This window comes from Corythoichthys intestinalis, chromosome 13, assembly GCF_030265065.1.
Source record: "Corythoichthys intestinalis isolate RoL2023-P3 chromosome 13, ASM3026506v1, whole genome shotgun sequence".
In the NCBI taxonomy this organism is placed as follows: Eukaryota; Metazoa; Chordata; class Actinopteri; order Syngnathiformes; family Syngnathidae; genus Corythoichthys; species Corythoichthys intestinalis.
The window spans coordinates 42391139-42417486 of NC_080407.1; the positions used below are offsets into that span (position 1 = coordinate 42391139).

General features: G+C 44.2%; 1 protein-coding gene across 3 annotated transcripts in view; it reads right to left on the bottom strand.

Annotated features, from left to right (window-relative positions):
* lrch4 (leucine-rich repeats and calponin homology (CH) domain containing 4) overlaps positions 1-26348 on the bottom strand; it is a 43615-nt gene that overhangs the window by 2966 nt on the left and 14301 nt on the right. The window contains exons 2-18 of one of the 3 annotated variants that reach the window (XM_057855168.1): positions 22215-22359; positions 21994-22123; positions 21816-21921; positions 21497-21743; positions 21337-21433; positions 21160-21277; positions 19547-19656; positions 19424-19476; positions 19053-19214; positions 18903-18974; positions 18776-18830; positions 18624-18696; positions 18458-18556; positions 18311-18387; positions 18110-18247; positions 17152-17229; positions 10920-11869 (exon numbers count right to left, since the gene is read on the bottom strand). In XM_057855168.1, coding sequence (XP_057711151.1) covers positions 11684-11869; positions 17152-17229; positions 18110-18247; positions 18311-18387; positions 18458-18556; positions 18624-18696; positions 18776-18830; positions 18903-18974; positions 19053-19214; positions 19424-19476; positions 19547-19656; positions 21160-21277; positions 21337-21433; positions 21497-21743; positions 21816-21921; positions 21994-22123; positions 22215-22359 — 1946 coding nt within the window. In that variant the 3' untranslated portion in view covers positions 10920-11683. Of the gene's footprint in view, positions 1-10919; positions 11870-17151; positions 17230-18109; positions 18248-18310; positions 18388-18457; positions 18560-18623; positions 18697-18775; positions 18831-18902; positions 18975-19052; positions 19215-19423; positions 19477-19546; positions 19657-21159; positions 21278-21336; positions 21434-21496; positions 21744-21815; positions 21922-21993; positions 22124-22214; positions 22360-26348 lie in introns of those variants that run through there. The other 2 variants (XM_057855167.1, XM_057855169.1) reach the window with 2 other exon arrangements.

Sequence of the window (26348 nt, forward strand, 5' to 3'; positions counted from 1 at the left end):
TTTCCTCAGTTTAGCTCCCGCAGCTAATGGAGCGTACCAACTCTCTCGATAACAGGGGGGTGTCGTAAAAACTAGCTAGCAGGAACGTAGCACAAACGAATGGCACCACTTCGGAACCATTTTTCTGTAAATGAGGGGCTTAGAGGGATGTCAGCACTCGAAATTAGTATCTCAAGCCCGTAATTTACTGCAAAATGGACCCGAATTTGTGTTAGGATACCCCTCTGTTATTGAGAGAGTTGGTACGCTCCATTAGCCGCGGGAGCTAAACTGAGGAAAAGCTACGAGTGACGTCTCCACTCGAAATTAATATTTCAATAAAAGCATAATACTGTAGCTACAAAACCGTTGCAGCACAAACGATTAACATAATTTTAAAATAAATTTGCGGGGTGGGGGCAACTTCATTGAGGTCCGTATAGATGGTCACAAAGCACATTTAAAGTGTATGAAGTTAACTTCCGGGTCATCCTCTTGCCGTTGTGTTGCGTGATTTTGCTGCTGTGCTGTGAGCTGTTTGCTGTTGTGCTACGAGCTATTTGCTGTCGTGTTGTGGCAGTTGGGATTCGTGCTTTTGCCAATTTGCAATCGCACTTTAGGAATTGGGGATCGTGTTGTGACAATTTGCATTCGTGCTACGGGCCAGTTGCTGTCGTGTTGTTGCAATTGGGGTTCGTGCTTTTGCCAATTTGCAATCGCGCTTTCGGAATTGGGGATCGTGTTGTTGCAGTTTGCATTCGTGCTTTTTTCTTTTGCAAAGCGTTTGCAATTTGGGTTCGTGCTTTTTTCTTTTTGCATAGTGTTTGGACTTTGCATTTCGCCTGACACCTCTCGGCCACCGTACTTTTGCCAATTAAAAGCACGGCACCAATGAATGCTTGTATCTACTCCACTCACTTGACACTGCCTCTTATCTCTGTATATAAGAAAATGGCGCCATTGTTGGCTGTTGGCGGCAATGCATGAGTGAGTCATACCGCGAATGCAATAATTGCGATAAATATTTTCACGTGATTAAAAAAATTAATTACCGCCCATTAACGCGATAAATTTGACAGCCCTACATTTAACAAAACAAAATAAATGCATTAATTTGGGATGAAATGCATGACTGATGCTACACCAATCTAACGATATATTGGCAAGCGGGGTGGCCAGTGGGGTGGCCAACCAATTTATAGGGGTGGCCGTGGGGATGACCCAGGACACACTGGAGAGACTTTCTCAGGGCTGGCCTGGGAACTCCTTGAGATCCCACTGGAGGAGCTGGTGGAGCAGTGTTGGGAATAACGCCGTTATAAATGACGCCGTTACATAACGGCGTTATTTTTTCAGTAACGGGCTAATCTAATTATTTTTTCCGCCGTTACAACGCCGTTAATGTTACTGTCGGTCGAAAGCGGTGTGTTACTTACTTTGAATAAATTGAAGAAACTACCAGCCGTAGCGAGTCTACTCTGCTCTGTTTGTTATCCAAGACTTGGGGTGCGTTCAGGTTCATGGCAATGAAAATAGTAAACACACATAGCCTACCTTTGCAAGAACAATGGAGTTGCCGTTTGATACGGTCATAATGTAGAGGTTCTGCACCCATCCGCAGCAAAACTTTTTGGAGCTTTGTAGCGATTTGTAATTTCGGAATCGCTGAGGAGTTTAGTAACTTACACCAAACAATAAATACAGCAGAATGTCCATTTCGTGTAATTGTGAAAGCCCGTCGACAGCTTTACTCCATTTGTCTTCGGCTTGCTCGTAAGGGTCAACATTGTTCACATTCTTAAAGAGCATACGACAGGACAAAAAAAGTCTTAAATAGCATTATTATGTGAATTAGAATCATATTTTGAGACGATTCGATTATATACAACAATTTAGCAAAGCGCAGATGACGAGAAATTAGTCTTTTAATCTGCTGGTTAGCCACGCCTACCATTAGAGGGCTCTAGCGTCCCCAACAGGTGGACGACGTCAGCGAGTGAATGGGCTCATCGGTTTTATTATTAGGCCCATTGAGGGGGAAATTATTCAGAACGAGGAAAACGCGACGAAGAGAGCCGCAAAAAAGTCATTGTTTCAGTCTCTCTACTCCAATATTTTTACAGGATATTCTTTTTATCCAAGTGTTTTCCCATATTGCTAAATAAATGGCATGGTCATGACAAATAACAGTCTTGTGCTAATGGAATATGAAATAATAAAAATGCACTTATTCAGGACGACATGGCAAAATTACTCCATAATGGTCAAAACTGTCGACTTCACCTTTACTGTCGCACCTCCCGAACGATACTTTATGACACCTAAATCGGACACATGTCATTTCCCTTCCCCGGCTTCGGAGAATGTAAACAAACCAAGAGGCGTGACAGCTAGTCGACATGCTAACCCAAATCGAGTGATGTTTCAAAGTCTTCGAAGCAGAAAATCACACATAACTAGCCCGGATTATTTGACATGACGACTGGGTTGTCGATCGTCTTTGCGGATCGGCAAACCGCCCGGCGGAGAGCAATTTACAGTTCGTTCCCCGGAGGAGGGCGGCTGCAGTTGTTGTGCAGCTAACGTGCAGCTCATGTGCACGAGGAGAGCTTTTTATATGCCTATCAATGATCAAACGTAAGTAGTCCTTTATTTAAAGCAAGTTTGTAGTGTTTACTTTGTAATCGCTGTATTCGTATTTGACATAATACAAAACACTTCCTCGTAAGTGCAATGGTCCCACAGTAGTAGGGCTTGTTTTGGCCAATATCCACGGTGAATGGGGAACCTTTTGAAACTCCAAAAAGGCGCACACTCCTCTCCCTCATAAAGCAAGATTTTTCTGCAGCCGTTTGTGTGACACATTTATGTCACACTGCTGTTGCCATAGTGTGCACTTCCTGTGGGTGTGGTATTACAGTATAAAAAGGAATCTCTGTTATGTCTCTGTGACATATATGATGAGAAGCACACTGAATAAAGAAGTATTGTTCCATTCAAGTCTCGGCCTTATATGTACTTAGACCAAGGAAGTACATAACAGTTTGGCCTGCGTGATGCGAAAAATAAACGTATTAATCCGCAAAATTAGCTGAATCCTTAGTCCTCATACACAACAGTACGGCTGTTTAGTGAAGAGAACGCCTTCACCCGTACACGTCACAGCGCCCTCCTCCTCAATGCAAGACCGAAGCCGGAAGTCACTCATTTTCATGGCGCGGGATTCAAAAAACTAAATAAATATAGAGATCGCTTCCACACACATCCAAGCGGTCCATATCATTCAGGACCATAAAATACCGCGTGTATTATGAAATAAACATGCTTTTTCGTGTCACATGCACTTAAGTTTGATCACATATCTGTTCTTTGCCTTAGTAACGAGTTTGTCTCTTTATCGAACTGGCAAGTTAAAGTTTAGTGTTCTGCGAGCCAGACCTGCTTCCAATATGGCTGCGTTGTTGACAAATCTCACATGATCCCCCATTCTCTGACGTAAATGCTCGAGCCTAATAGCGCACGTACTTCAGAGCTGGTGTTTTCACACACAAACAGGAACAGCGAGTAAGGCAAAAACACACTGCAAAACAGATGCAGAGGGATATGATGGCAGAGCATTCAGAGGAAAATTTGTCCTTTACGAGGTGGAGGTATAAACACTATTTCAAGTTGGTCGAAATTAAAGGAAAGAATGTGCATGTAAAGTGTAATTTATGTCCCGGGGCAAAGCTTTTGTCGACATCTGTGGTAAGCAATTTTAATCTGTTTCATTTTGTTGAACTTCAAGTGTAGGATAAATCTGTTGCTGGTGAGGTGCAATAAATATTACAAGGTTCTATAACACAACTACCTGTCTGTTTTTCTCTATTCAACTGACTCGAATACTACTCAGAAAATTTCAAATTCTTTGACATACAACAACTTTTTAAAGTAACGGATATAGTTACTTTCCCTGGTAACGAAAGATGTCCTGATCGATCGGCATCAGATCGCGTCATTTTCAATGTATTGGAATCCGCATAAAAATATCGGACATGCTTTTTTTTAATATATATATATTTTTTAATTAAATCGTTTTCTAATTGTATTTCACGTTACAGACAAAATGTCTTACACTCATCCAGAGTCTTTAGTTTTGGCTTAAAGTAGGACTGTCAAATTTATCGCGTTAACAGCGGTAATTAATTTTTTTTTAATTAACCACGTTAAAATATTTAATGCAATTAACGCATGCGCTGTACGACCCACTCACGCATTGTCGCGTTCAATCTATAAGTGCGCCGTTTTACCTATATATAGAGCTAACAGGCAGCGTAAAATGAGTAGAGAGAAATTTGGCAGTCTTTGGAGCCTCTTCTTAATTAGCTAAAGCCTTATAAATCCCTCTCTCAACAATTAGAAATATCGTGGGAAGCAATGCGGGGAAGAGTGGTAGTGGTTGATCTTTTCCTTAACACCCTATGTTACTTCCCAACGCAGAGAAGATATATCAATTGGTTCCACTACGCACAGTCGTGGTTGCACTTCCCATCATGCATTTGGGCAGAACAGTTAAATGGCTACAGTATCATTTACTGAAAGCTCAACAAATACACTAGATGGCAATATTTAGTCACAATATACAAAGTCACATTTATCCTTTAAGAATTACAAGCCTTTCTATCAGTGGATCCCTCTCACAGAAAGAATATCCATCCATCCATCCATCCATTATCTTCCGCTTGTTCCGGGGTCGGGTCGCGGGGGCAGCAGCTTTAACAGGGAAGCCCAGACTTCCCTCTCCCCAGCCACTTCAACCAGCTCCTCCGGCGGGATCTAAAGGCGTTCCCAGGCCAGCCGAGAGACATAGTCTCTCCAGCGTGTCCTGGGTCATCCCCTGGGCCTCCCGCCTGTGGGACATGCCCGGAACACCTCTCCAGGGAGGCGTCCGGGAGGCATCCGAACCAGATGCCCGAGCCACCTCAGCTGGCTCCTCTCTACGCGGAGGAGTAGCGGCTCGACGCCGAGTCCCTCCCGGATGACAGAGCTTCTCACCCTATCTCTAAGGGAGAGCCCGGACACCCTGCGGAGGAAACTCATTTCGGCCGCTTGTATCCGGGATCTTGTTCTTTCGGTCACGACCCAAAGCTCGTGACCATAGGTGAGGGTAGGAACGTAGATCGACTGGTAAATCGAGAGCTTTGCCTTTCGGCTCAGCTCCTTCTTTACCACTACGGACCGGTGCAGAGTCCGCATTACTGCAGACGCCGCACCGATTCGCCTGTCGATCTCCCGCTCCCTCCTACCGTCACTCGTGAACAAGACCCCAAGATACTTGAACTCCTCCACTTGGGGCAGGATCTCATCCCCGACCCGGAGAGGGCACTCCACCCTTTTCCGACTGAGGACCATAGTCTCGGATTTGGAGGTGCTGATCTTCATCCCAACCGCTTCACACTCAGCTGCGAACCGCTCCAGTGAGAGTTGGAGGTCACGGCTTGATGAAGCCAACAGCACTAAATCATCTGCAAAAAGCAGAGATTCAATGCTGAGGTCACCAAACCGGACCCCCTCAACGCTTCGGCTGCGCCCAGAAATTCTGTCCATAAAAATTATGAACAAAATCGGTGACAAAGGGCAGCCTTGGCGGAGTCCAACCCTCACTGGGAACGAATTCGACTTACTGCCGGCAATGCGGACCAGACTCTGACACCGGTCGTACAGGGACCGAACAGCCCTTACCAAGGGGCTCGGTACCCCGTACTCCCGGAGCACCCTCCACAGGATTCCCCTAGGCACACGGTCGAACGCCTTCTCCAAATCCACAAAACACATGTAGACTGGTTGGGCGAACTCCCATGCACCCTCGAGGACCCTGCTGAGGGTGTAGAGCTGGTCCACTGTTCCAACTGCCTCAGTGACTTCAACCCCAGAGATCGAAGAGCCCACCTCAGAGTCCCCAGACTCTGCTTCCTCAAAGGAAGGCGTGTCGGTGGAATTAAGGAGGGCTTCGAAGTATTCTCCCCACCGACTCACGACGTCCCGAGTCGAGGTCAGCAGTACACCATCTTCACTATACACAGTGTTAATAGTGCACTGCTTTCCTCTCCTCAGACGCCGGATGGTGGACCAGAATTTCCTCGAAGCCGTCCGGAAGTCATTTTCCATGGCCTCACCGAACTCCTCCCATGTCCGAGTTTTTGCCTCGGCGACTGCCGAGGCCGCAGTCCGCTTGGCCAGCCGGTACCTGTCAGCTGCCTCCGGAGTCCCACAGGCCAAAAAGGCCCGATAGGCCTCCTTCTTCAGCTTGACGGCATCCCTTACCGCTGGTGTCCACCAGCGGGTTCGGGGATTGCCGCCACGACAGGCACCAACCACCTTACGGCCACAGCTCTGATCAGCCGCCTCAACAATGGAGGTGCGGAACATGGCCCACCCGGACTCAATGTCCCCCACCTCCCCCGGGACAAGGGAGAAGTTCTGCCGGAGGTGGGTGTTGAAACTCTTTCTGATAGGGGATTCTCCCAGACGTTCCCAGCAGACCCTCACAATACGTTTGGGCCTGCCAGGTCTGGCCAGCATCTTCCCCCGCCATCGGAGCCAACACACCACCAGGTGGTGATCAGTTGACAGCTCCGCCCCTCTCTTCACCCGAGTGTCCAAAACATGCGGCCGCAAGTCCGATGACACGATTACGAAGTCGATCATCGAACTGCGGCCTAGGGTGTCCTGGTGCCAAGTGCACATATGGACACCCCTATGTTTGAACATGGTGTTCGTTATAGACAAACCGTGACGAGCACAGAAGTCCAATAACAGAACACCACTCGGGTTCTGATCGGGGGGGCCGTTCCTCCCAATCACGCCCCTCCAGGTCTCACTGTCATTGCCCATGTGAGCGTTGAAGTCTCCCAGTAGAACGAGGGAGTCCCCAGAGGGGGCGCTCTCTAGCACACCCTCCAAGGACTTCAAAAAGGGTGGGTATTCTGAACTGCTGTTCGGTGCATAAGCACAAACAACAGTTAGAACCCGTCCCCCCACCCGAAGGCGGAGGGAGGCTACCCTCTCGCCCACCGGGGTAAACCCCAACGTACAGGCGCCAAGCCGGGGGGCAATAAGTATGCCCACACCTGCCCGGCGCCTCTCACCATGGGCAACTCCAGAGTGGAAGAGAGTCCAACCCCTCTCGAGAGGATTGGTACCAGAACCCAAGCTGTGTGTGGAGGAGAGTCCGACTATATCTAGTCGGAACTTCTCTGCCTCACACACCAGCTCAGGCTCCTTCCCTGCCAGAGAGGTGACATTCCATGTCCCAAGAGTTAGCTTCAGCAGCTGGGGGTCGGACCGCCAAGGCCCCCGCCTTTGGCTGCCGCCCAACTCCCTACGCACCCGACCCCTTTGGCCCCTCCCACAGGTGGTGAGCCCATGGGAAGGGGAACCCTCGTTGCCTTTTCGGGCTGAGCCCGGCCGGGCCCCATGGGGACAGGCCCGGCCACCAGACGCTTGCCTTCGAGCCCCACCTCCAGGCCTGGCTCCAGAGGGGGGCCCCGGTAACCCGCGTCCGGGCAAGGGAAACTGGGGTTCATTAATTTCGCTCATCATAAGGGGTCTTTTTGAGCCATACTTTGTCTGGCCTCTCACCTAGGACCTGTTTGCCATGGGTGACCCTACCAGGGGCTTGAAGCCCCAGACAACATAGCTCCTAGGATCATTAAGACACGCAAACCCCTCCACCACGATAAGGTGATGACTCATGGGGGGCAGAAAGAATGTTAATAATGTAAATGCCATCTTGAGGATTTATTGTCATAATAAACAAATACAGTACTTATGTACTGCATGTTGAATGTATATATTCGTCTGAGTTTTATTTATTTTTTTCTTAATGCATTGCCAAAATGTATATGATCGGGAAAAATTATCGGGAATGATTGGAATTGAAACGGGAGCAAAAAAAAAGCAATCGGATCGGGAAATATCGGGATCGGCAGATACTCAAACTAAAACAATCGGAATTGGATCGGGAGCAAAAAAACATGATCGGAACAACCCTTCTGGTAACTAGTTAGTAATTCAGTTACTAACTCAGTTACTTTTTGGAAGAAGTCGTGAGTAACTACAGTTGTGGTCAAAAGTTTACATACACTTGTGAAAAACAATGTCATGGCTCTCTTGAGTTTCCAGTTATTTCTACAACTCTGATTTGTCTCCGCTAGAGTGATTGGAAAAGATACTTCTTTGTTACAAAAAACATTCATGAAGTTTGGTTCTTTTATGACTTTATTATGGGCCAACAGAAAAAAGTGATCAAATCTGCTGGGTCAAAAATATACATACAGCAGCGCTAATATTTGGTAACATGTCCCTTGGCCATTTTCACTTCAATTAGGCGCTTTTGGTAGCCATCCACAAGCTTCTGGTTGAATCTTTGACCACTCCTCTTGACAGAATTGGTGCAGTTCAGTTAAATTTGATGATTTTCTGACATGGACTTGTTTCTTCAGCAATGTCCACAAGTTCTCAATGGGACTTTGGGAAGGCCATTCGAAAACCTTAATTCTAGCCTGATTTAGCCATTCCATTACCACTTTTGATGTGTGTTTGGGGTCATTGTCCTGTTGGAACACCCAACTGCGCCCAAGACCCAATCTTCGTCCTGATGACGTTAGGTTATCTTGAAGAATTTGAAGGTCATCCTCCTTCATTATCCCATTTACTCTCTGTAAAGCACCAGTTCCATTGGCAGCAAAAAAAGCCTCACAGCATAATACTACCACCTCCGTGCTTGACGGTAGGCATGGTGTACTTGGGGTTAAAGGCCTCACCTTTTCTCCTCCAAACATATTGCTGGGCATTGTGGCCAAACAGCTCGATTTTTGTTTCGTCTGACCACAGAACTTTCCTCCAGAAGGTCTTATCTTTGTCCATGTGATCAGCAGCAAACTTCAGTCGAGCCTTAAGGTGCCGCTTTTGGAGCAAGGGCTTCCTCCTTGCACGGCAGCCTCTCAGTCCATGGAGATGCAAAACACGCTTGACTGTGGACACTGACACCTGTGTTCCAGCAGATTCTAATTCTTGGCAGATCTGCTTTTTGGTGATTCTTGGTTGAATCTTCACCCTCCTGACCAATTTTCTCTCAGCAGCAGGTGACAGCTTGCATTTTCTTCCTGATCGTGGGAGTGAGAAAACACTTTATACTTACAAACAATTGTTTGCACTGTTGCTCTTGGGACCTGCAGCTGCTTTGAAATGGCTCCAAGTGACTTTCCTGACTTGTTCAAGTCAATGATTGTTCAAGTCAATAATCACTCACAAGAAATTGCTAATTTGTGTTGCTGTATGTACATTTTTGACCCAGCAGATTTGATCACTTTTTCTGTTAACCCATAATAAAGTAATAAAAGAACCAAACTTCATGAATGTTTTTTGTGACAAAGAAGTATCTGTTCCAATCACTCTAGCGGAGAAAAGTCAGAGTTGTAGAAATAACTGTAAACTCAAGAGAGCCGTGACATTATGTTCTTCATAAGTGTATGTAAACTTTTGACCACAACTTGTATAATTACTTTTTTAAAGTAATTTGCCCAACACTGCTGGGAAGAGGGAAGTCTGAACTTAGCTGCTGCCCCTGCGACCTGACCACAGATCAAGCGGTAGATGGATGGATGGATAGGGGAGGGGTATTAGGTACCTTTTGTGCTGAGCACAATTAGGGATGCCACACAGGAATCTCTGGGGTTCAGTCCCCCTGAACAAGTATTGGACAGAATGCTCGTGGTCCTCTCAAAGTTCTCAAGGAACGACAAGGGTCCATCTGCAGCCCATTGTACGTAGTTCCGCAGCTGGACCTACTTGCAAGGAACGCATTTTGTCACTGACTTCACCTCTGGTCAGGGAGTCAGATTTCGTTGAAATGTATAAAGATAGGCTAACAACAAGCTACTCAGCTAGCTAATTGTGAATATTGAAGGAAAAAGGTACCGTTCTCGCACACGCCATATAATTGTTTGCACTAGTATAACACATTCATTTAACTATAGTTTAGGCAGACTCCACTCAGTGGCCTTGAACACAGTAATGTGAATCACCTTATCGGCGCTCATGAGGGGGAAAAGGAAAAATGGTACCGTTTCTTGTAGGCACCGTCTAACTGTTTGCATTACTCGAACACACGTAATATAATCAATCAGGGAATAGTATCATTTCTCATATTCACTGTAGGACTGAACTACTCTAACACACCTAATGTAAAATAAATAGCACACCATAGTTTAAAGAAACAGAATAGATAACAACGCCATCTTATCACAGAAGTCCAAAACGTGTGCGCCACGAGCAAGATTGAGGCACCAAACTCTGGCAATCAGTCCTGCCGGCAAACAAACAAGGACTAAGACCAGCGCGCTTTGTCCTAAAACAAGTAGTGCCAGCCCGGATAACAAAGTTGATAGCAGGCGCTAGTGACGTCAAGACCAGCGTCGGTCGCTGCGGCAACCACATCCCATCCACGCACGAACCTAAACAGCCCGAAACCGGCCAGAGAGGGATGATCCCAAAGCAACGCCTGGACACACCTTCAGCTGGCCCACGGACTTAAAAAACACTGGACCCTGAGATAAGACAGATTTGCTGCTCGGAAACATGTAGCCTTGTTTTGGATCCGGAATTGTCCCTCCGTCGTCTGTTTTTGCCTTGTTTTTGACCATTGTCGACGAATAAATTGTCAACTTGCTTTCGGCTAGTCTTTTTTAAACTTTTGGAACATGGAGTCAGTACAAAGGTTAATATCAGGGATGAACGCACGAAGTTCCGCCTTCCCGGTTGGCGCGGGCGGAGGCAGCATCGGCAGAGCGGCACTTTGTTCAGCTGTCGCTGTTTCCGTGCGGCTTGTCTCAGGAGGCAAATTTAAACAATATGAAGGAGCGTTTTGACAGGAAAGCTGTGGTGCGTCAATTTCAACCTGGTAATAAAGTCCATTTTTAATAAATTCTTTGCAACAGCAGGGAGGAAAAAAATCTAACAAATATATTTATATCAACTTGAAAAAGGAGTCGATAGTATGTATAAATATCCCAACGAAATAACAAAATTTCGGAGAATGCCGTCGGAAACCGGCGGGATAAGCCTGGTTCGTAAAATAGACATTTGGAATTCAACAGTGCACATCCAATGCAAACAGTATAAGCCAGTAGAAACTGTATAAAACAGCAGCAGACAGGACAAATAAAGCTTAACGGGGACCAACCATCGCACAGCAGTTGGGAGGAGAGTAAAGCCATAAGGGAATCGGTTACAAGTGCCAAATTAACCGAGAAAAATTTTCAGCTTAGCAGGTTCCATTTCGCAAGTTCCGTAATCCACTTGAAAATAAATAAAAAAAGATATAATTTAATAACAACCTGTTTACATCTTTACAAAGTCAGCCGGTTGACAAAACACAAAAAATATGTAGTATGTACCTTTTTAGTTCTGCCACAAGTCAAAGGGTCTTGTCAGTTCAGAGGCACTCGGGTCGTGCTTGTGACAGGTTATAAAGTAGACATTCACAGTTTGCCTCTTTAGGAGGCGACAAAGATTCGAGCAGTGCAAAAATTACAACCAAAAAAAAGTGGGAAAAATGCTATGTTGTCACCCTGTGTGTCGCTAGCCGCTGCCGTGAATACGAGACGGGAGAAAACGGGGCGTTGTAGTGGTTTTCTAAGCCAAGGCATTGTAGTGTTTGGTCTTAGGCGAGAAGGGAGTAGTAGAGGACGTAGAGCAGCGCCATGGCGGCGCAGTAGAAGAGCAGGAAATCGGCGGCCAGCAGCGGGGACCGCGCCGCTCCGTCATCCAGGGCTAGCAAGGCCTCCACGCTTCGCAGCACGCGGGCCGGCTTACACAAAAGCACATCGGAGCACACACAAATGTCCATCTGGACGGGGTGAAACACACAAAGACGGGACAGGGGAGACATGTTAGAACAAAAGCGGCGTCCGGACCAGCGACTCGCGCGTTTTGATGCCGCGCGAATCGTCGGTGCGGCGGTAACGAGCAGGCAACACCAATAAAAGTTGGAAAATTAGCGTTAGCATTAGCCTAACCCCAACCATGGCTAACCGAATACGGTGGGGCAAAAAATGTATTTAGTCAACCACTAATTGTGCAAGTTCTCCCACTTGAAAATATTAGAGAGGCCTGTAATTGTCAACATGGGTAAACCTCAACCATGAGAGACAAAATGTGGAAAAAAAAAAAAAACAGAAAATCACTTTGATTTTTAAATAATTTATTTGCAAATTAGAGTGGAAAATAAGCATTTGGTCAATACCAAAAGTTCATCTCAATTAGAGCTGCAACTATCGAATATTTTAGTCGATTAATCGATGAAGTTGTTTGTTCGAATAATCGTGTAATCGGATAAGGAACGTAAAAAAATTAAAATACCTAAACTGAGCCTCAAACGGTATAAGAAAAAAAAAAAAAGAGGATATATGTACAAAAAAAAGAACAATTGGCTAACTTACATAGCAAAAATCCACTATCTTAAATGCTATAAAACGCTAACTTTTTTTGTTATAATGCTCTAAACAAATGGTTGAGACACATATTCCCCCAAAAAACGGCTAAATACACTTATAAACTACTTTACGAATGCATTAAAACAAAAACTTAGCTTACGTTGGTCTTAACAGAGAGCAGCTGGATTCAGCCATGTGAAAGTAGGCAGAATAGACGGCAGTGTATCCACCCAAATCAGTAAAACTAAATACAAACACTTTCAAAACAAACCATTAAAACGCCACTTTAATTAAACGAATATTCGAAGAAGCAAAATTTAATTTGAATCTTTTTTTCTAATCGAATACTCGAGTTGATCGATTAATCGTTGCAGCACTCATCTCAATACTTTGTTATGTACCCTTTGTTGGCAATGACAGAGGCCAAACGTTTTCTGTAACTCTTCACAAGCTTTTCACACACTTGTTGCTGGTATTTTGGCCCATTCCTCCATGCAGATCTCCTCTAGATCTCCTCATTGATGTTCTGGGGCTGACTTTCAACTCCCTCCACAGATTTTCAATGGGATTGAGATCTGGAGACTGGCTAGGCCACTCCAGGACCTTGAAATGCTTCTCCTTTGTTGCCCTGGCTGTGTGTTTGGGATCACTGTCATGCTGAAAGACCCAGCCACGTCTCAATCTTCAATGCCCTTGCTGATGGAAGGAGATTTTCACTCAAAATCTCTCGATACATGGCCCCATGCATTCTTTCCTTTACACAGATCAGTCGTCCTGGTCCCTTTGCAGAAAAACAACCCCAAAGCATGATGTTTCCACCCCCATGCTTCACAGTGGGTATGGTGTTCTTCGGATGCAATTCAGTATTCTTTCTCCTCCGAACACGAGAACCTGTGTTTCTACCAAAAAGTTCAATTTTGGTTTCATCTGACCATAACACATTCTCCCAGTCCTCTCCTTGATCATCCAAATGCTCTCTAGCGAACCACAGACGGGCCTGGACGTGTACTTTCTTCAGCAGGGGGACACGTCTGGCAGTGCAGGATTTGAGTCCCTGGCGGCGCATTGTGTTACTGATAGTAGCCTTTGTTACTGTGGTCCCAGCTCCCTGTAGGTCATTCACTAGGTCCCCCCGTGTGGTTCTGGGATTTTTGCTCACCGTTCTTGTTATCATTTTGACGCCACGGGGTGAGATCTTGCATGGAGCCCCAGATCGAGGGAGGTTATCAGTGGTCTTGTATGTCTTCTATTTTCTAATAATTGCTCCCAGACTTGATTTCTTTACACCAAGCATTTTTACCTATTGCAGATTCAGTCTTCCCAGCCTGGTCAGGTCTACAATTTTGTCTCTGGTGTCCTTCGAAAGCTCTTTGGTCTTGGCCATAGTGGAGTTTGGAGTGTGACTGACTGAGGTTGTGGATAGGTGTCTTTTATACCGATAATGAGTTAAAACAGGTGCCATTAATACAGGTAACGAGTAGGGCTGTCCCAAACGACTAATTTTCTCCCGATTAATCAGCCGACTATTTTTACGATTAGTCGACTAATCTTTTAATTTTTACATTTTTTTTTTTTTTTTTTACAAATTTAGCAATGAAATTTTTGTTGACGCTTCTCAATTTACAAAAACTTTTTTTTTTTTTTTTCTAATTTAGCAAAAAAAATTTGTTGACACTTAGCAATTCACAAAAACACTTAAATTCTTTATTAAAGTACAAATAAACAGATAAATAACAATAATAAATCACAAATAAACCATGAGTTCAAATGCTGATAGAATTAACTTGTGCAAAAGAATGGAATGTAAACAGATTCAGAACACTGATTGAATCATGTTGGAAAGGTGAAGACCTTTCCAACATGATTCAAAACAATTCTTTAAAAAATACCTAGCATTAATATTATAGTATACTGTAGTACTATATATAATAGTATTATAATAATTATTCATTGCCAATCAGACTTTTCATAAAGGGTGTCATTTTAAAGGTATTCTTAGTGTAGAATCTGAAGTATGTGGGATTAACTCCAGAAATCGTTATTTATATGACGAACATGACATGCTTTTATTTTGAAATGTTCACCGGAAGTACGCTCGCTAAACCGCTAACTTATGCTTTTCATTCCACAAAAAAAGCGCTTTTTGTAATTGCATGTTGTGTCAGTAATAGATTTTTCGTCCTTTTGCAAATGCTTTTAACCCGCGATTTTTCATGTTTGAAGGGTCACCTTTTAACTGCAAGTTTTGGACAAGGCTGCCTGTTTTATAGCCGGCTAAAGTACAGTGCCTTGCAAAAGTATTCGGCCCCCTTGAATCACGCAACCTTTCGCCACATTTCAGGCTTCAAACATAAAGATATGAAATTTAATTTTTTTGTCAAGAATCAACAACAAGTGGGACACAATCGTGAAGTGGAACAACATTTATTGGATAATTTAAACTTTTTTATCAAATAAAAAACTGAAAAGTGGGGCGTGCAATATTATTCAGCCCCTTTACTTTCAGTGCAGCAAACTCACTCCAGAAGTTCAGTGAGGATCTCTGAATGATCCAATGTTGTCCTAAATGACCGATGATGATAAATAGAATCCACCTATGTGTAATCAAGTCTCCGTATAAATGCACCTGCTCTGTGATAGTCTCAGGGTTCTGTTTAAAGTGCAGAGAGCATTATGAAAACCAAGGAACACACCAGGCAGGTCCGAGATACTGTTGTGGAGAAGTTTAAAGCCGGATTTGGATACAAAAAGATTTCCCAAGCTTTAAACATCTCAAGGAGCACTATGCAAGCCATCATATTGAAATGGAAGGAGCATCAGACCACTGCAAATCTACCAAGTCCCGGCCGTCCTTCCAAACTTTCTTCTCAAACAAGGAGAAAAGTGATCAGAGATGCAGCCAAGAGGCCCATAATCACTCTGGATGAACTGCAGAGATCTACAGCTGAGGTGGGAGAGTCTGTCCATAGGACAACAATCAGTCGTACACTGCACAAATCTGGCCTTTATGGAAGAGTGGTAAGAAGAAAGCCATTTCTCAAAGATATCCATAAAAAGTCTCGTTTAAAGTTTGCCACAAGCCACCTGGGAGACACACCAAACATGTGGAAGAAGGTGCTCTGATCAGATGAAACCAAAATTGAACTTTTTGGCCACAATGCAAAACGATATGTTTGGCGTAAAAGCAACACAGCTCATCACCCTGAACACACCATCCCCACTGTCAAACATGGTGGTGGCAGCATCATGGTTTGGGCCTGCTTTTCTTCAGCAGGGACAGGGAAGATGGTTAAAATTGACGGGAAGATGGATGCAGCCAAATACAGGAACATTCTGGAAGAAAACATGTTGGTATCTGCACAAGACCTGAGACTGGGACGGAGATTTATCTTCCAACAGGACAATGATCCAAAACATAAAGCCAAATCTACAATGGAATGGTTAAAAAATACAAAGTATTTTTGGCGCTACAAAGTATTAACGCAAGGGGGCCGAATAATATTGCACGCCCCACTTTTCAGTTTTTTATTTGTTAAAAAAGTTTAAATTATCCAATAAATTTTGTTTCACTTCACGATTGTGTCCCACTTGTTGTTGATTCTTGACGAAAAATTAAAATTTTATATCTTTATGTTTGAAGCCTGAAATGTGGCGAAAGGTTGCAAGGTTCAAGGGGGCCGAATACTTTTGCAAGGCACTGTAGGTCTTTTTTCCCATTCACCTCAATGTAGCAATGCTAACGTATATAGTGTTTAATATAGATGTGTTTTCTTATTCTGTATGTCTGAACTTTAATTCTACAGCGTGTTGATGACAGAAAAGAACTGGGGTCTCATATGCCATCAGCATGCACGCACAAATGTATGCATGCACGCGCGCGCAGCGATAAAACGCAACCGTGAAAATGACCGCCCTCATTTTTATTTACCATGCGATTAATGGAATCGTTGCATATCACGACAGGCTTAGCAACTTCAATAAAACGTCATTAGTTAGTTAGATGGACTTACAATCTCCTGTCGTTATCATTCACGGCCGACGTGCAGCCAAGCTTGGCATTGAAGAGACAAGACACAACAGTGTACCCTCCTTTGTTTCTTTAAAAATAAGTCAATGTTTTGGACTCTCTGGTGCGCTTTTTTGGCTTTGTGCCGATTTCCCCGCTTGCATACCAAGCGTCCGACATTCTGAACTTTCCACGCATATATCTTTTTAACCCTTCATTAACCGTCGACGGGATGTTGTGCTCGTCGACAGATTTACGTCATCGATGACGTCGACAATGTCGACTAGTCGGGACAGCTCAAGTAACGAGTGGAGCCTCGTTAGAAGAAGTTAGAGCTCTTTGACAGCCAGAAATCTTGCTTGTTTGTAGGTGACCAAATACTTATTTTCCACTTTAATTTGGAAATAAATTCTTTAAAAATCAAACAATGTGATTTTGTTTTTTTTCCCCACATTCTGTCTCTCAGGACAATTACAGGCCTCTAATCTTTTCAAGTAGGAGAACTTGCACAATTGGTGGTTGACTAAATACTCATTTGCCCCACTGTCTCTAAGCCCCATAACCATGGTCCAAAAAGATTCTTTCTAAACTTGTGCAAGACCTTGTTTGTGGTCTTGTCTTTCAAGAAAAATAGTGCTTTACCACTATCTTGTGGTAACTCAATCCAAGTGATGATGATTGTTACGCTACCTCCGGGACGCCGAGCTTGCGGCAAGCAGCGATGAAGTTCTCCACGTTGAGGCGACACTTGGCCGAGCTCAGTTTGGGCTGAAAGACAGTACACAGACATGATAAGTCTTTGTGAATTGAAGGGAAGTTACCTTTCTCGCATACACAATATAACTGTTTGCATTACTCTAACACTTAATACAATCAATCAGCGAATAGTATCATTTCTCATATTTACTGTAGGACTGTTTGTATTACTCTAACACACCTAATATAAAATAAATAGCTCTTATACAATAGTTTAATGAAAAGAAGCATAAAAGATACACAACGCCATGTTATCACAGAAGCCCAACGTGCGTCATGAGCAAGATTGATGCGCCAACTCTCGCAATCAGTCCTCTCGGCCACTCCAGGACAAAGAGCAGGGCGCTCTGTCCTAAAACAAGTAGTATTCCACGCCCAACCAGGATATCAAGTTGATAGTGGGCGCCTTGGACGTCAAGACCTGCGTCGGTCACCGTGGCAACCACGTCCCGGCCACGAAGGATGACGCACGAACCTGACCTGCCACAGAGGGATGATCCCAAGATAACACCCAGCCACGCCTTCGGCCCGGCCCACTCCACCACAGCTTTAAAAAGACTAAACACTGAGATAACAAACGGCCGTTGCTCGGGAACATTTCTATGTAGCCATGTTTTGACGACCCTGGATCCAGAATTGTCCCTCCGTCGTCTGTTTTGCCTTGTTTTTTGACCACCGTCAACGAATAAATTGTCAACCTGTTTTCGGTGAGCCTTCTTCAGACTTTTTGAACATGGAGTCAGTACAAAGGGTCAAAAACGGGAGTGAACGCGCGGAATTTTGGTTCGTCCTGGCTCCTCATGGGTGCGGTCTCAGCTGAGCACCCGCGGCTTGGCCGGAGGGGAGGGCCGAATTCCTTTAGAATCCACTTCATGAAGTCGAGTAGACTCACCACTGCCGGGGACGGAATGTGGATGATGGAGACAGAGCGTGCTCGAATGCTGTTGACCAGCTGACAGAGGACGGTGCCATCGGACAGCGCCTCCTCCAGGTCCTCTGCCAAGGTGATGTTCAGCCGGGCTTCCAGAGTCTGCCGGACGATACCCCGTGAGTTCAGGAATGCTTCAAAATGCCGTCAAATGATTTGACCGACCTTACGAAGCTCCGCGGCGTCCGCGGTCTCCTCTTTTGGTGAGCGCAAGCTTGCGCGGGAGTCGCTCGAGGACAACCCTGCGGATGAAACGGACGCTGCTAAATAGTGCCGCGGTGAGGTGATCCATCAGTTTGGTTTTGAACTCACCCGTGGGACGGACATTGCTGCGGGATGATGTACGGAACAGGAAGCTGTTGGGTTTCTGGTTGACCGTAGGAGGAGGAGATGTCTTCAGAGAGGACGGTCCTTCTGGGAGAGTCCAAGTTTTAGTCCACGGTTGGCTGTCGGAGTAGAACCAGCCATGATTTTGTACCTGTTCGGCTCCTGGAGCGTTGAAGAAGCAGCAGCATCCCTGAAGAGTTCGGTGCGAAGGCCTGTTCGGTACTCTGTCAGACACCGGACAACAGTGCACGCATTGGCTTTTGTCGCGAGTGTGTGCGACCGAATGGGACAAGCGCCACTCACCGCACATCTCTGTCGAAGACCGCAGCGGGACGGACTGTTTTCTGGTGATTGTCCACTAGAGGGAAGCAGAGGAGCATCTATAAGCATGTGAGATAGCCACAGTGCTGAAAACGTCATCCGAACTTACTCGGAGCTACTACTTCCTGTCATCGCAGAGGAGGCCACAAGACTTCCTGTTTTGATGAGGGGCTTCGGCAAGCTGCAAAAATATTGAGATTGGATGGGACGGTTTCAATACAGTTAGCTAGCAAGAAGCGAGGCAGAGATTTCCTTCTACCTGGCCTTCTCTCCCTGTTGCTGCTGCTGAAGTCGCTCTCGTTCCTGCCAGATGAGCAGCGTGCCCGGCCGGCGGCGCTCTTCTGAGGTGGGGCTGCTGGTCGGAGATTTGCTCAGGGGTGTGGCTGCCGGCGAGCTAGCGATCTCCACGTGAAGACTAGGTCTTCACCAGAGAGAAGTGATACAAAGCTAGCGTAAGAGGGATGAAACTTACAGCGAATCTAGGAAATATTCAACCAGGAGGACATTATCGACAAATATTTCCAGACAATGTTAGACTGTCAGGAGTCAGGAACGCTAACGCTGGCCTGTTGACTTTTCCCAGCTCTTCAAATATTGTCAAGTGACCTTGCAGCGCACGATAGCACATACCGGCACATTGTCGAGTTCTTATCATGGGACGGCGCAGATTTCTGCTTCACTTCCTGGAATTGACAGTCACACAGTCACTCCGAGAAACAGGATGTTTTGAAATAAGCATCTTTTGCATCATACCAGCGCTGAGCAGGGAGGCGTAGGTGGATCCGTCTTCAGTTCCTCCTCCTCCTCCTCTTCCTCGGTAACGCTGCTGTCAATGAAATCCACCTGCTCCGCTTGGCCGTTGACTGCCAACGCAGCAGAAACGAGGTTTCAAATTTGGCTAGCGCTATCATTCGATTGTTGTGTACAGTGGCGCAAATAAGTATTTGGTCAATACCAAATCTTCATCTCAGTACTTTGTTATGTCCGCTTTGTTGGCAATAATGGAGGCCAAACGTTTTCTGTAACTCTTCACAAGCTTTTCACACACTGTTGCTGGTATTTTGGCCCATTCCTCCATGCAGATCTCCTCTAGAGCAGTGATGTTTTGGGGTTGTCGTTGGGCAACACGGACTTTCAACTCCTTCCACCGATTTTCTATGGGGTTGAGATCTGGAGACTGGTTAAGCCACTCCAGACCCTTGAAATGCTTCTTACGAAGCCACTTCTTTGTTGCCATGGCTGTGTGTTTGGGATCATTGTCATGCTGAAAGACCCAGCCACGTCTCAATCTTCAATCCCCTTGCTGACGGAAGGACACTTTCACTCAAAATCTCTCGATACATGGCCCCATTCATTCTTTCCTTGACACAGATCAGTCGTCCTGGTCCCTTTGCAGAAAAACAGCCCCAAAGCATGATGTTTCCACCCCCATGCTTCACAGTGGGTATGGTGTTCTTCGGATTCAATTCAGTATTCATTTTCCTTCAAACACGAGAACCTGTGTTTCTACCAAAAAGTTCTATTTTGGTTTCATCTGACCTTAACACATTCTCCCAATCCTCTTCTGGATCATCCAAATGCTCTCTAGCGAACCGCAGACGGGCCTTGACATGTACTGGCTTCAGCAGAGGGACACGTCTGGCTATGCAGGATTTGAGTCCCTTGCGGCGCATTGTGTTACTGATAGTAGCCTTTGTTACTGTGGTCCCAGCTCTCTGTAGGTCATTCACTAGGTTCCCCCCGTGTGGTTCTGGGATTTTTGCTCACCGTTCTTGTTATCGTTTTGACGCCACGGGATGAGATCTTGCATGGAGCCCCAGATCGAGGGAGATTATCAGTGGTCTTGTATGTCTTCTATTTTCTAATAATTGCTCCCACAGTTGATTTCTTTACACCAGGCGTTTTACCTATTGCAGATTCAGTCTTCTCAGTCTACAATTTTGGCTCTGGTGTCCTTTGACCGCTCTTTGGTCTTGGACATAGTGGAGTTTGGAGTGTGACTGACTGAAATTGTGGACAGGTGTATTTTATACCGATAATGAGTTAAAACAGGTGGCATTAATACAGGTAACGAGTGGAGCCTCGTAAGAAGAAGTTAGACCTCTTTGACAGCCAGATATCCTGCTTGTTTGTAGGTGACCAAATACTTATTTTCCACTCTAATTTGGAAATAAATTCTTTAAAAATCAAACAATGTGATTTTCTGTTTTTTTTCCCACATTCTGTCTCTCATGGTTGAGGTTTACACATGTTGACAATCACAGGCCTCTCTAATCTTTTCGAGTAGGACAACTTGCACAATTGGTGGTTGACTAAATACTTATTTGCCCCACTGTATCTGTGAAATTCAAATTATTCCGTGTCACCTTTATTGACTTCAAGAGGAGATTCCTCCTCCTCTTCTTCTTCTTCCTCCTCCAGGTTTCTCCGATCTCTGCTGACTTCGGAAATGCGGAGGGACCGTTCCGAGAAGTCATCTGCGGACTAAACGCAGAAAGTCAATTGCTTGCCATTGAAGGAGCGTGGCCGAGATGTGGACTCGCCTCGTTGCCGGACCATCTTTTGCTGCCGCTATCGACGCTGTTGAAACCGGAGTCCAGTCCTCCGAACTGACTGGTGAAGAACTCCTGGTCAGACAAACTGCAACGCGGAGATTCGTTACGCGACATGAAAATTGAAGGTGTTAGCGATTGAATCACTGACCAGCTGTTGAAGCCAGTGGGCCTTAGGTGCCTCTCTAGCTCCTCCTGGCTCCTCTTGCAGGCCTCCATGTTGAGATACTTGAAGATGTGATATTTGCCCTTGGAGCAAATCTGCGCCGGGGGCATCTGTAACGGGTTGTTGTCCAACGAGATGCTCTGGAGATGCCGCAAGTGGCGGTAGCACAGGGGAACCCGGGTGATCCGGTTGCAGGACACATCGAGGCGAACGAGCGGGAGCTCGGAAATTTCTAGCCGAGGGAAAGGAACAGGACTACAGTATTTATTCGGGGAGTCGCGCGCGTCGGGTTAGGTCGACGTACCTTCGGGCAAGGTGCGGAGCTGGTTCCTCCTCAGGTTCAAGTCCCGCAGACACTCCAGCTGGCCGAGCTCCACGGGTAAACACTGCAAATCGTTGCAGCTTACGTCCTGAAACCCAGAAACCCATCAACATTGACGTCAAAATATCCCACTGTATCAGTACAAGTGTGTGTTTACTACCAGCTGCCGGAGGTGCGCGAGAGCAAATACGGAGGAAGGCAGGGAAGACAGCTTGTTGTTACTGACGATGAGCACTCGCAGGAGCGGAAGCTCGAACACAGACGGGGATAAACTGGACAGCAGATTACGGCTGCGGACGCAAAGGAGAGCATTTCAGGCTCGGCGGTCTATCGGTAAGAGTTACCAGGCGGTGTCAAGGGAGGGTGGGGTGCACGTGGTACCTGAGGTTGAGGTAGGTAAGGGCCTGGAGGTTCCCCAGGCAGGAGGATAGCGAACGCATCCCATTGTGGTAAAGACTGAGCGTCTCCAACGAAATAAAGTGACCTAGCTCCTCTGGCAGCTCGCAAAGACGATTCTTGGACAAATCTGAAGAAAAGAACAATTTTATTTATCTATAAACTAGGGTTGTTCCGATCATGTTTTTTTGCTCTCGGTAGTATCTGCCGATCCTGATATTTCCCGATCCGATTGCTTTTTTTTGCTCCCGATCCAATTCCAATCATTCCCGATAATTTCTCCTGATCATATACATTTTGGCAATGCATAAAGAAAAAAATGAATAAAACTCGGACGAATATATACATTCAACATACTGTACTGTATTTGTTTATTATGACAATAAATCCTCAAGATGGCATTTACATTATTAACATTCTTTCTGTGAGAGCGATCCACGGATAGAAAGACTTGTGACTTTGTATATTGTGACTAAATATTGCCATCTAGTGTATTTGTTGAGCTTTCAGTAAATGATACTGTAGCCATGCCCAAATGCATGATGGGAAGTGGAACCAGTACTGTGCGTAGTGCTACCAGTTGATATATCTTCTCTGCGTTGGGAAATAACATAAGGTGTTAAGAAAAAGATTGCTACCTTGGTTCCCCACATTGCTTCCCATGATATTTCTAATTATAGGGAGAGGGATTGTAAGGCTTTAGCCAATTAAAAAAAGGTTCCAAAGGCTGCCAAAATTCACTCTACTCATTTTACGCTGCCTTTTATCTCTCTATATAGGTAAGACGGTGCCATTACAGATTGAGCACGACAATGCGTGGGTGGGTCGTGCAGCGCATGCATTAATTGCGTTAAATATTTTAACGTGATACATTTTTTAAAAAATTAATTACCGCCGCTATCAGGATAAATTTGATAACCCTACCTTAAGCCTAAACTAAAGACTCTGGATGAGTGTAACATCTTATGTTTGTAGCGTTAAATACATTTAGAAAACTATTTAATTAAAATATATATATATATATATTTAAAAAAGGCATGTCCGATATTTTTTTGCCGATTCCGATACTTTGAAAATGACGTGATCGGACCCGATCGATCGGGACATCTCTACTATTAATTCTTTCAGTATCCAGTCATGTGGCTCTTATTAACTCATTCATTCCCAGCCATTTTCACAGGTGCAACCCCCTTCGCTCCCGGCCGTTTTACTGGATTTTGACTGATTTTGCAAGGCCCACAGAAAATTCTGTTCTATTGCTATATAAACATGGAACCCACCAAAAGAAAGATTAGACTCTCTTCTTTCAGCAGGAAAAAAAATTCATATCATTTTCCATTCTTTAGAAATCAGCATTAGAAAATAGCTTAGTTTGAGAAATTTTCCAATTTCTGATGAAACAACAGAAATTGAGCTTTTTGTGAAAGCATACATTTCAAACATAACTTTGACTTTTACACAGCTATTTTTTGCTTTTTTTGACATCCCAAAGATCTGAATAATGTTTTCCTTCGACAAAATAACATAAACAACAAGACAAATAGAGCTTTTGATAGCAAAGTAACAATTTATTTACACATAACTAAACTATTGAACTGAGAGATGACGTTGTTGTGGCCGCGATAGGCGGGGTAAACTTTTCCCTCATCGCCTCCTGACTCATCAAGATGGATTTTTCTTGTCTTTCTTTTGTGATGACCACTGCCTCGTGGTGGAGTTCGCTGCTTGGCGAGCAGCACGGACTCAACGGCATCGTCCACTGCACTGGTGGTCCCGGTGTTGTGCCGAAAAATAGCCGCACCGCGTGAAATGTCTCCCCTAATGGGAGCCCCAACACATCACTTGTGCAAACAGCTTTTTCTTACCAATCGATGAACACGGAAATGACTTTCTTGTACTGTGAATATGTATTATTTTACTCTGGTTGAACTAATAAATGTCATGCCTGTATGATTCTCATTGGGATATGGTCACGAAAACCTACAGACTAATACATTTCTGTTCAAAGATGGTTATGTGGCCCAGTCTACGATTTGTTACTAAAATACAGTACTAGTATTTTGTGTAATTTATTTATTTATTAAAAACTGATTTTACAGTCTTAAATCCATTACTGTAATGCGTCCATGAAAACATTTGATCTTTTCACCTCAATAAAGTGTTATAAATAAACGCTCCCGTTACGCCGGGCGGCTATTTTTCGACACAACACCAGCCGTTCGTTCCGTTGAATCGGGTTGCAGGTCCTACCAAATTCGCTACTGCCCTCCAGTGGCCAGTTTTATTGCTTTAAAATGGATTTTCAGCACTGTGCTTTGGAGCTAAGTTGCATCAGAACCTAGAGATGTCTCATGTGAAAAAAAAAAGTAAAAGACGTATAAATACGTCTTTGGGACACTGAAACGATTAAAAATAGAACGTATTTATACGTTTTTGGGAGCAAATGAGTTAAAGGTCAACCGATATATCGGGCCGATAAATAGACTTTATCAATGATCGGCTGATTATCGCCTGATATATAGCTGATATAATAGGATAACTTTTGTTGGTTGCATTTGACAATATTAACTATTGAGTAGAGTTGCCGGGTAATATCGGCTGAAAAAGCACTTAATATCGCAAAATATTGGTTTCGGTTTAGCGTCAGTATGTATGCTGAGTTATAAATTAATGTACTGTACATGTATAAGCCTTCAGCCTTTGTGCATAGGCTGGTCACATTTTAGCACAGCAGCTGTGCTTCATATGATCTTTAGATGTTTCTATGGCTGCAACTAATGATTATTTTTTTAATCGATTAATCGGCCAATTAATTAAACGATTAATCTGATGAATGCATTAGGGCATGTTGTAAGTAACAATGAAGACAAAATCCAATTTCAAAGCGCTCTCTCTTGTATGACAATTTATAGTTTGAAGGGGAGTTTCTGTTGAGACTAAGCTGTTGTATGAATGGATTTATATGTGTGGTTTCTTTATAAAAATAAAATGTACTATCAACTTTACTATCTAATATGCTACTCTAAAACACAATACAATTGAATGCTTGGGACACTGATTAGCATCATCGCTAACTAGCTTAGCGCGCTGTGATAAGTAGTAATGTCTCATCAACAAAGAATACAAGCAATGCAATTGGCTTCATTTACTAACTAATATGATTGATCCAGCAACCCAATCTGAGTGTAGCAGTGAACTTTCTCTCTTTTGCTCTAATCACTCTCTAATCACTGGCACAGCCTCACATTACACACAAACAAGGACCCAAATAGGACTGCTCCTAGCTGCTGGAAAAAATGGATGATCAAATTCGTTGACAACTAATTTATTAATCAATTTTAATCGATTAGTTGTTTGGATAGTAAGATGTCTGAAAATCGTCATAAGGTCCTAAACGATTCATTGGTTATCAAGATGGTTGTCGATTAATTTGCCAATCGATTAGTAGTCGATTAATCGATTAATTTTTGAGCCTCAAGATGTCCCCGAACTAAGATGCTTGGGATTTGTTAACAGAGGGAAAGACCCTAATCACTCATAGTGCACAAATATAATGAACAATTAATGAAAACTAGATATAATCTCATCATATGTATTTACTGCGTCACCACAAAGAAATAGTCATAAGTATAAGTAATATAAGTATATTTGCATGTCTTATGATTGCTTGCCTGTATTTGTAATGCTTTGGTCGCCTCCTAGTGGTTCTTTGAGGTACTTAGAGTGTTTATTTACGTTATTCCTTTTATTTAATCACAGACATTTTGGCTAATTTCATTTCAGATTATTAGTATGAGACATTATTTTGGCGGTTTTTCTATAATTTCAGTTAAGTTGTTCTCAGAATGTTTATTTTATTGTGAAACCCTTGGAAGTTGTTACATTTATCATTATTAAAGCATCCAGTAGGGCATCAAAATACAATTAGCAGTAATATGTTAAGTCCACGAGAGCATACAGTGGTATGAAAAAGTATCTGAACCTTTTGGAATTTCTGCAACAAGACAATGATCCAAAACACAGAAGAAAATCAACTTCAGAATGGTTTCAGAAGAACAAAATACATTTTCTGGAGTAGGCAAGATTTGAACCCCATTGAGATGCTGTGGCATGACCAGG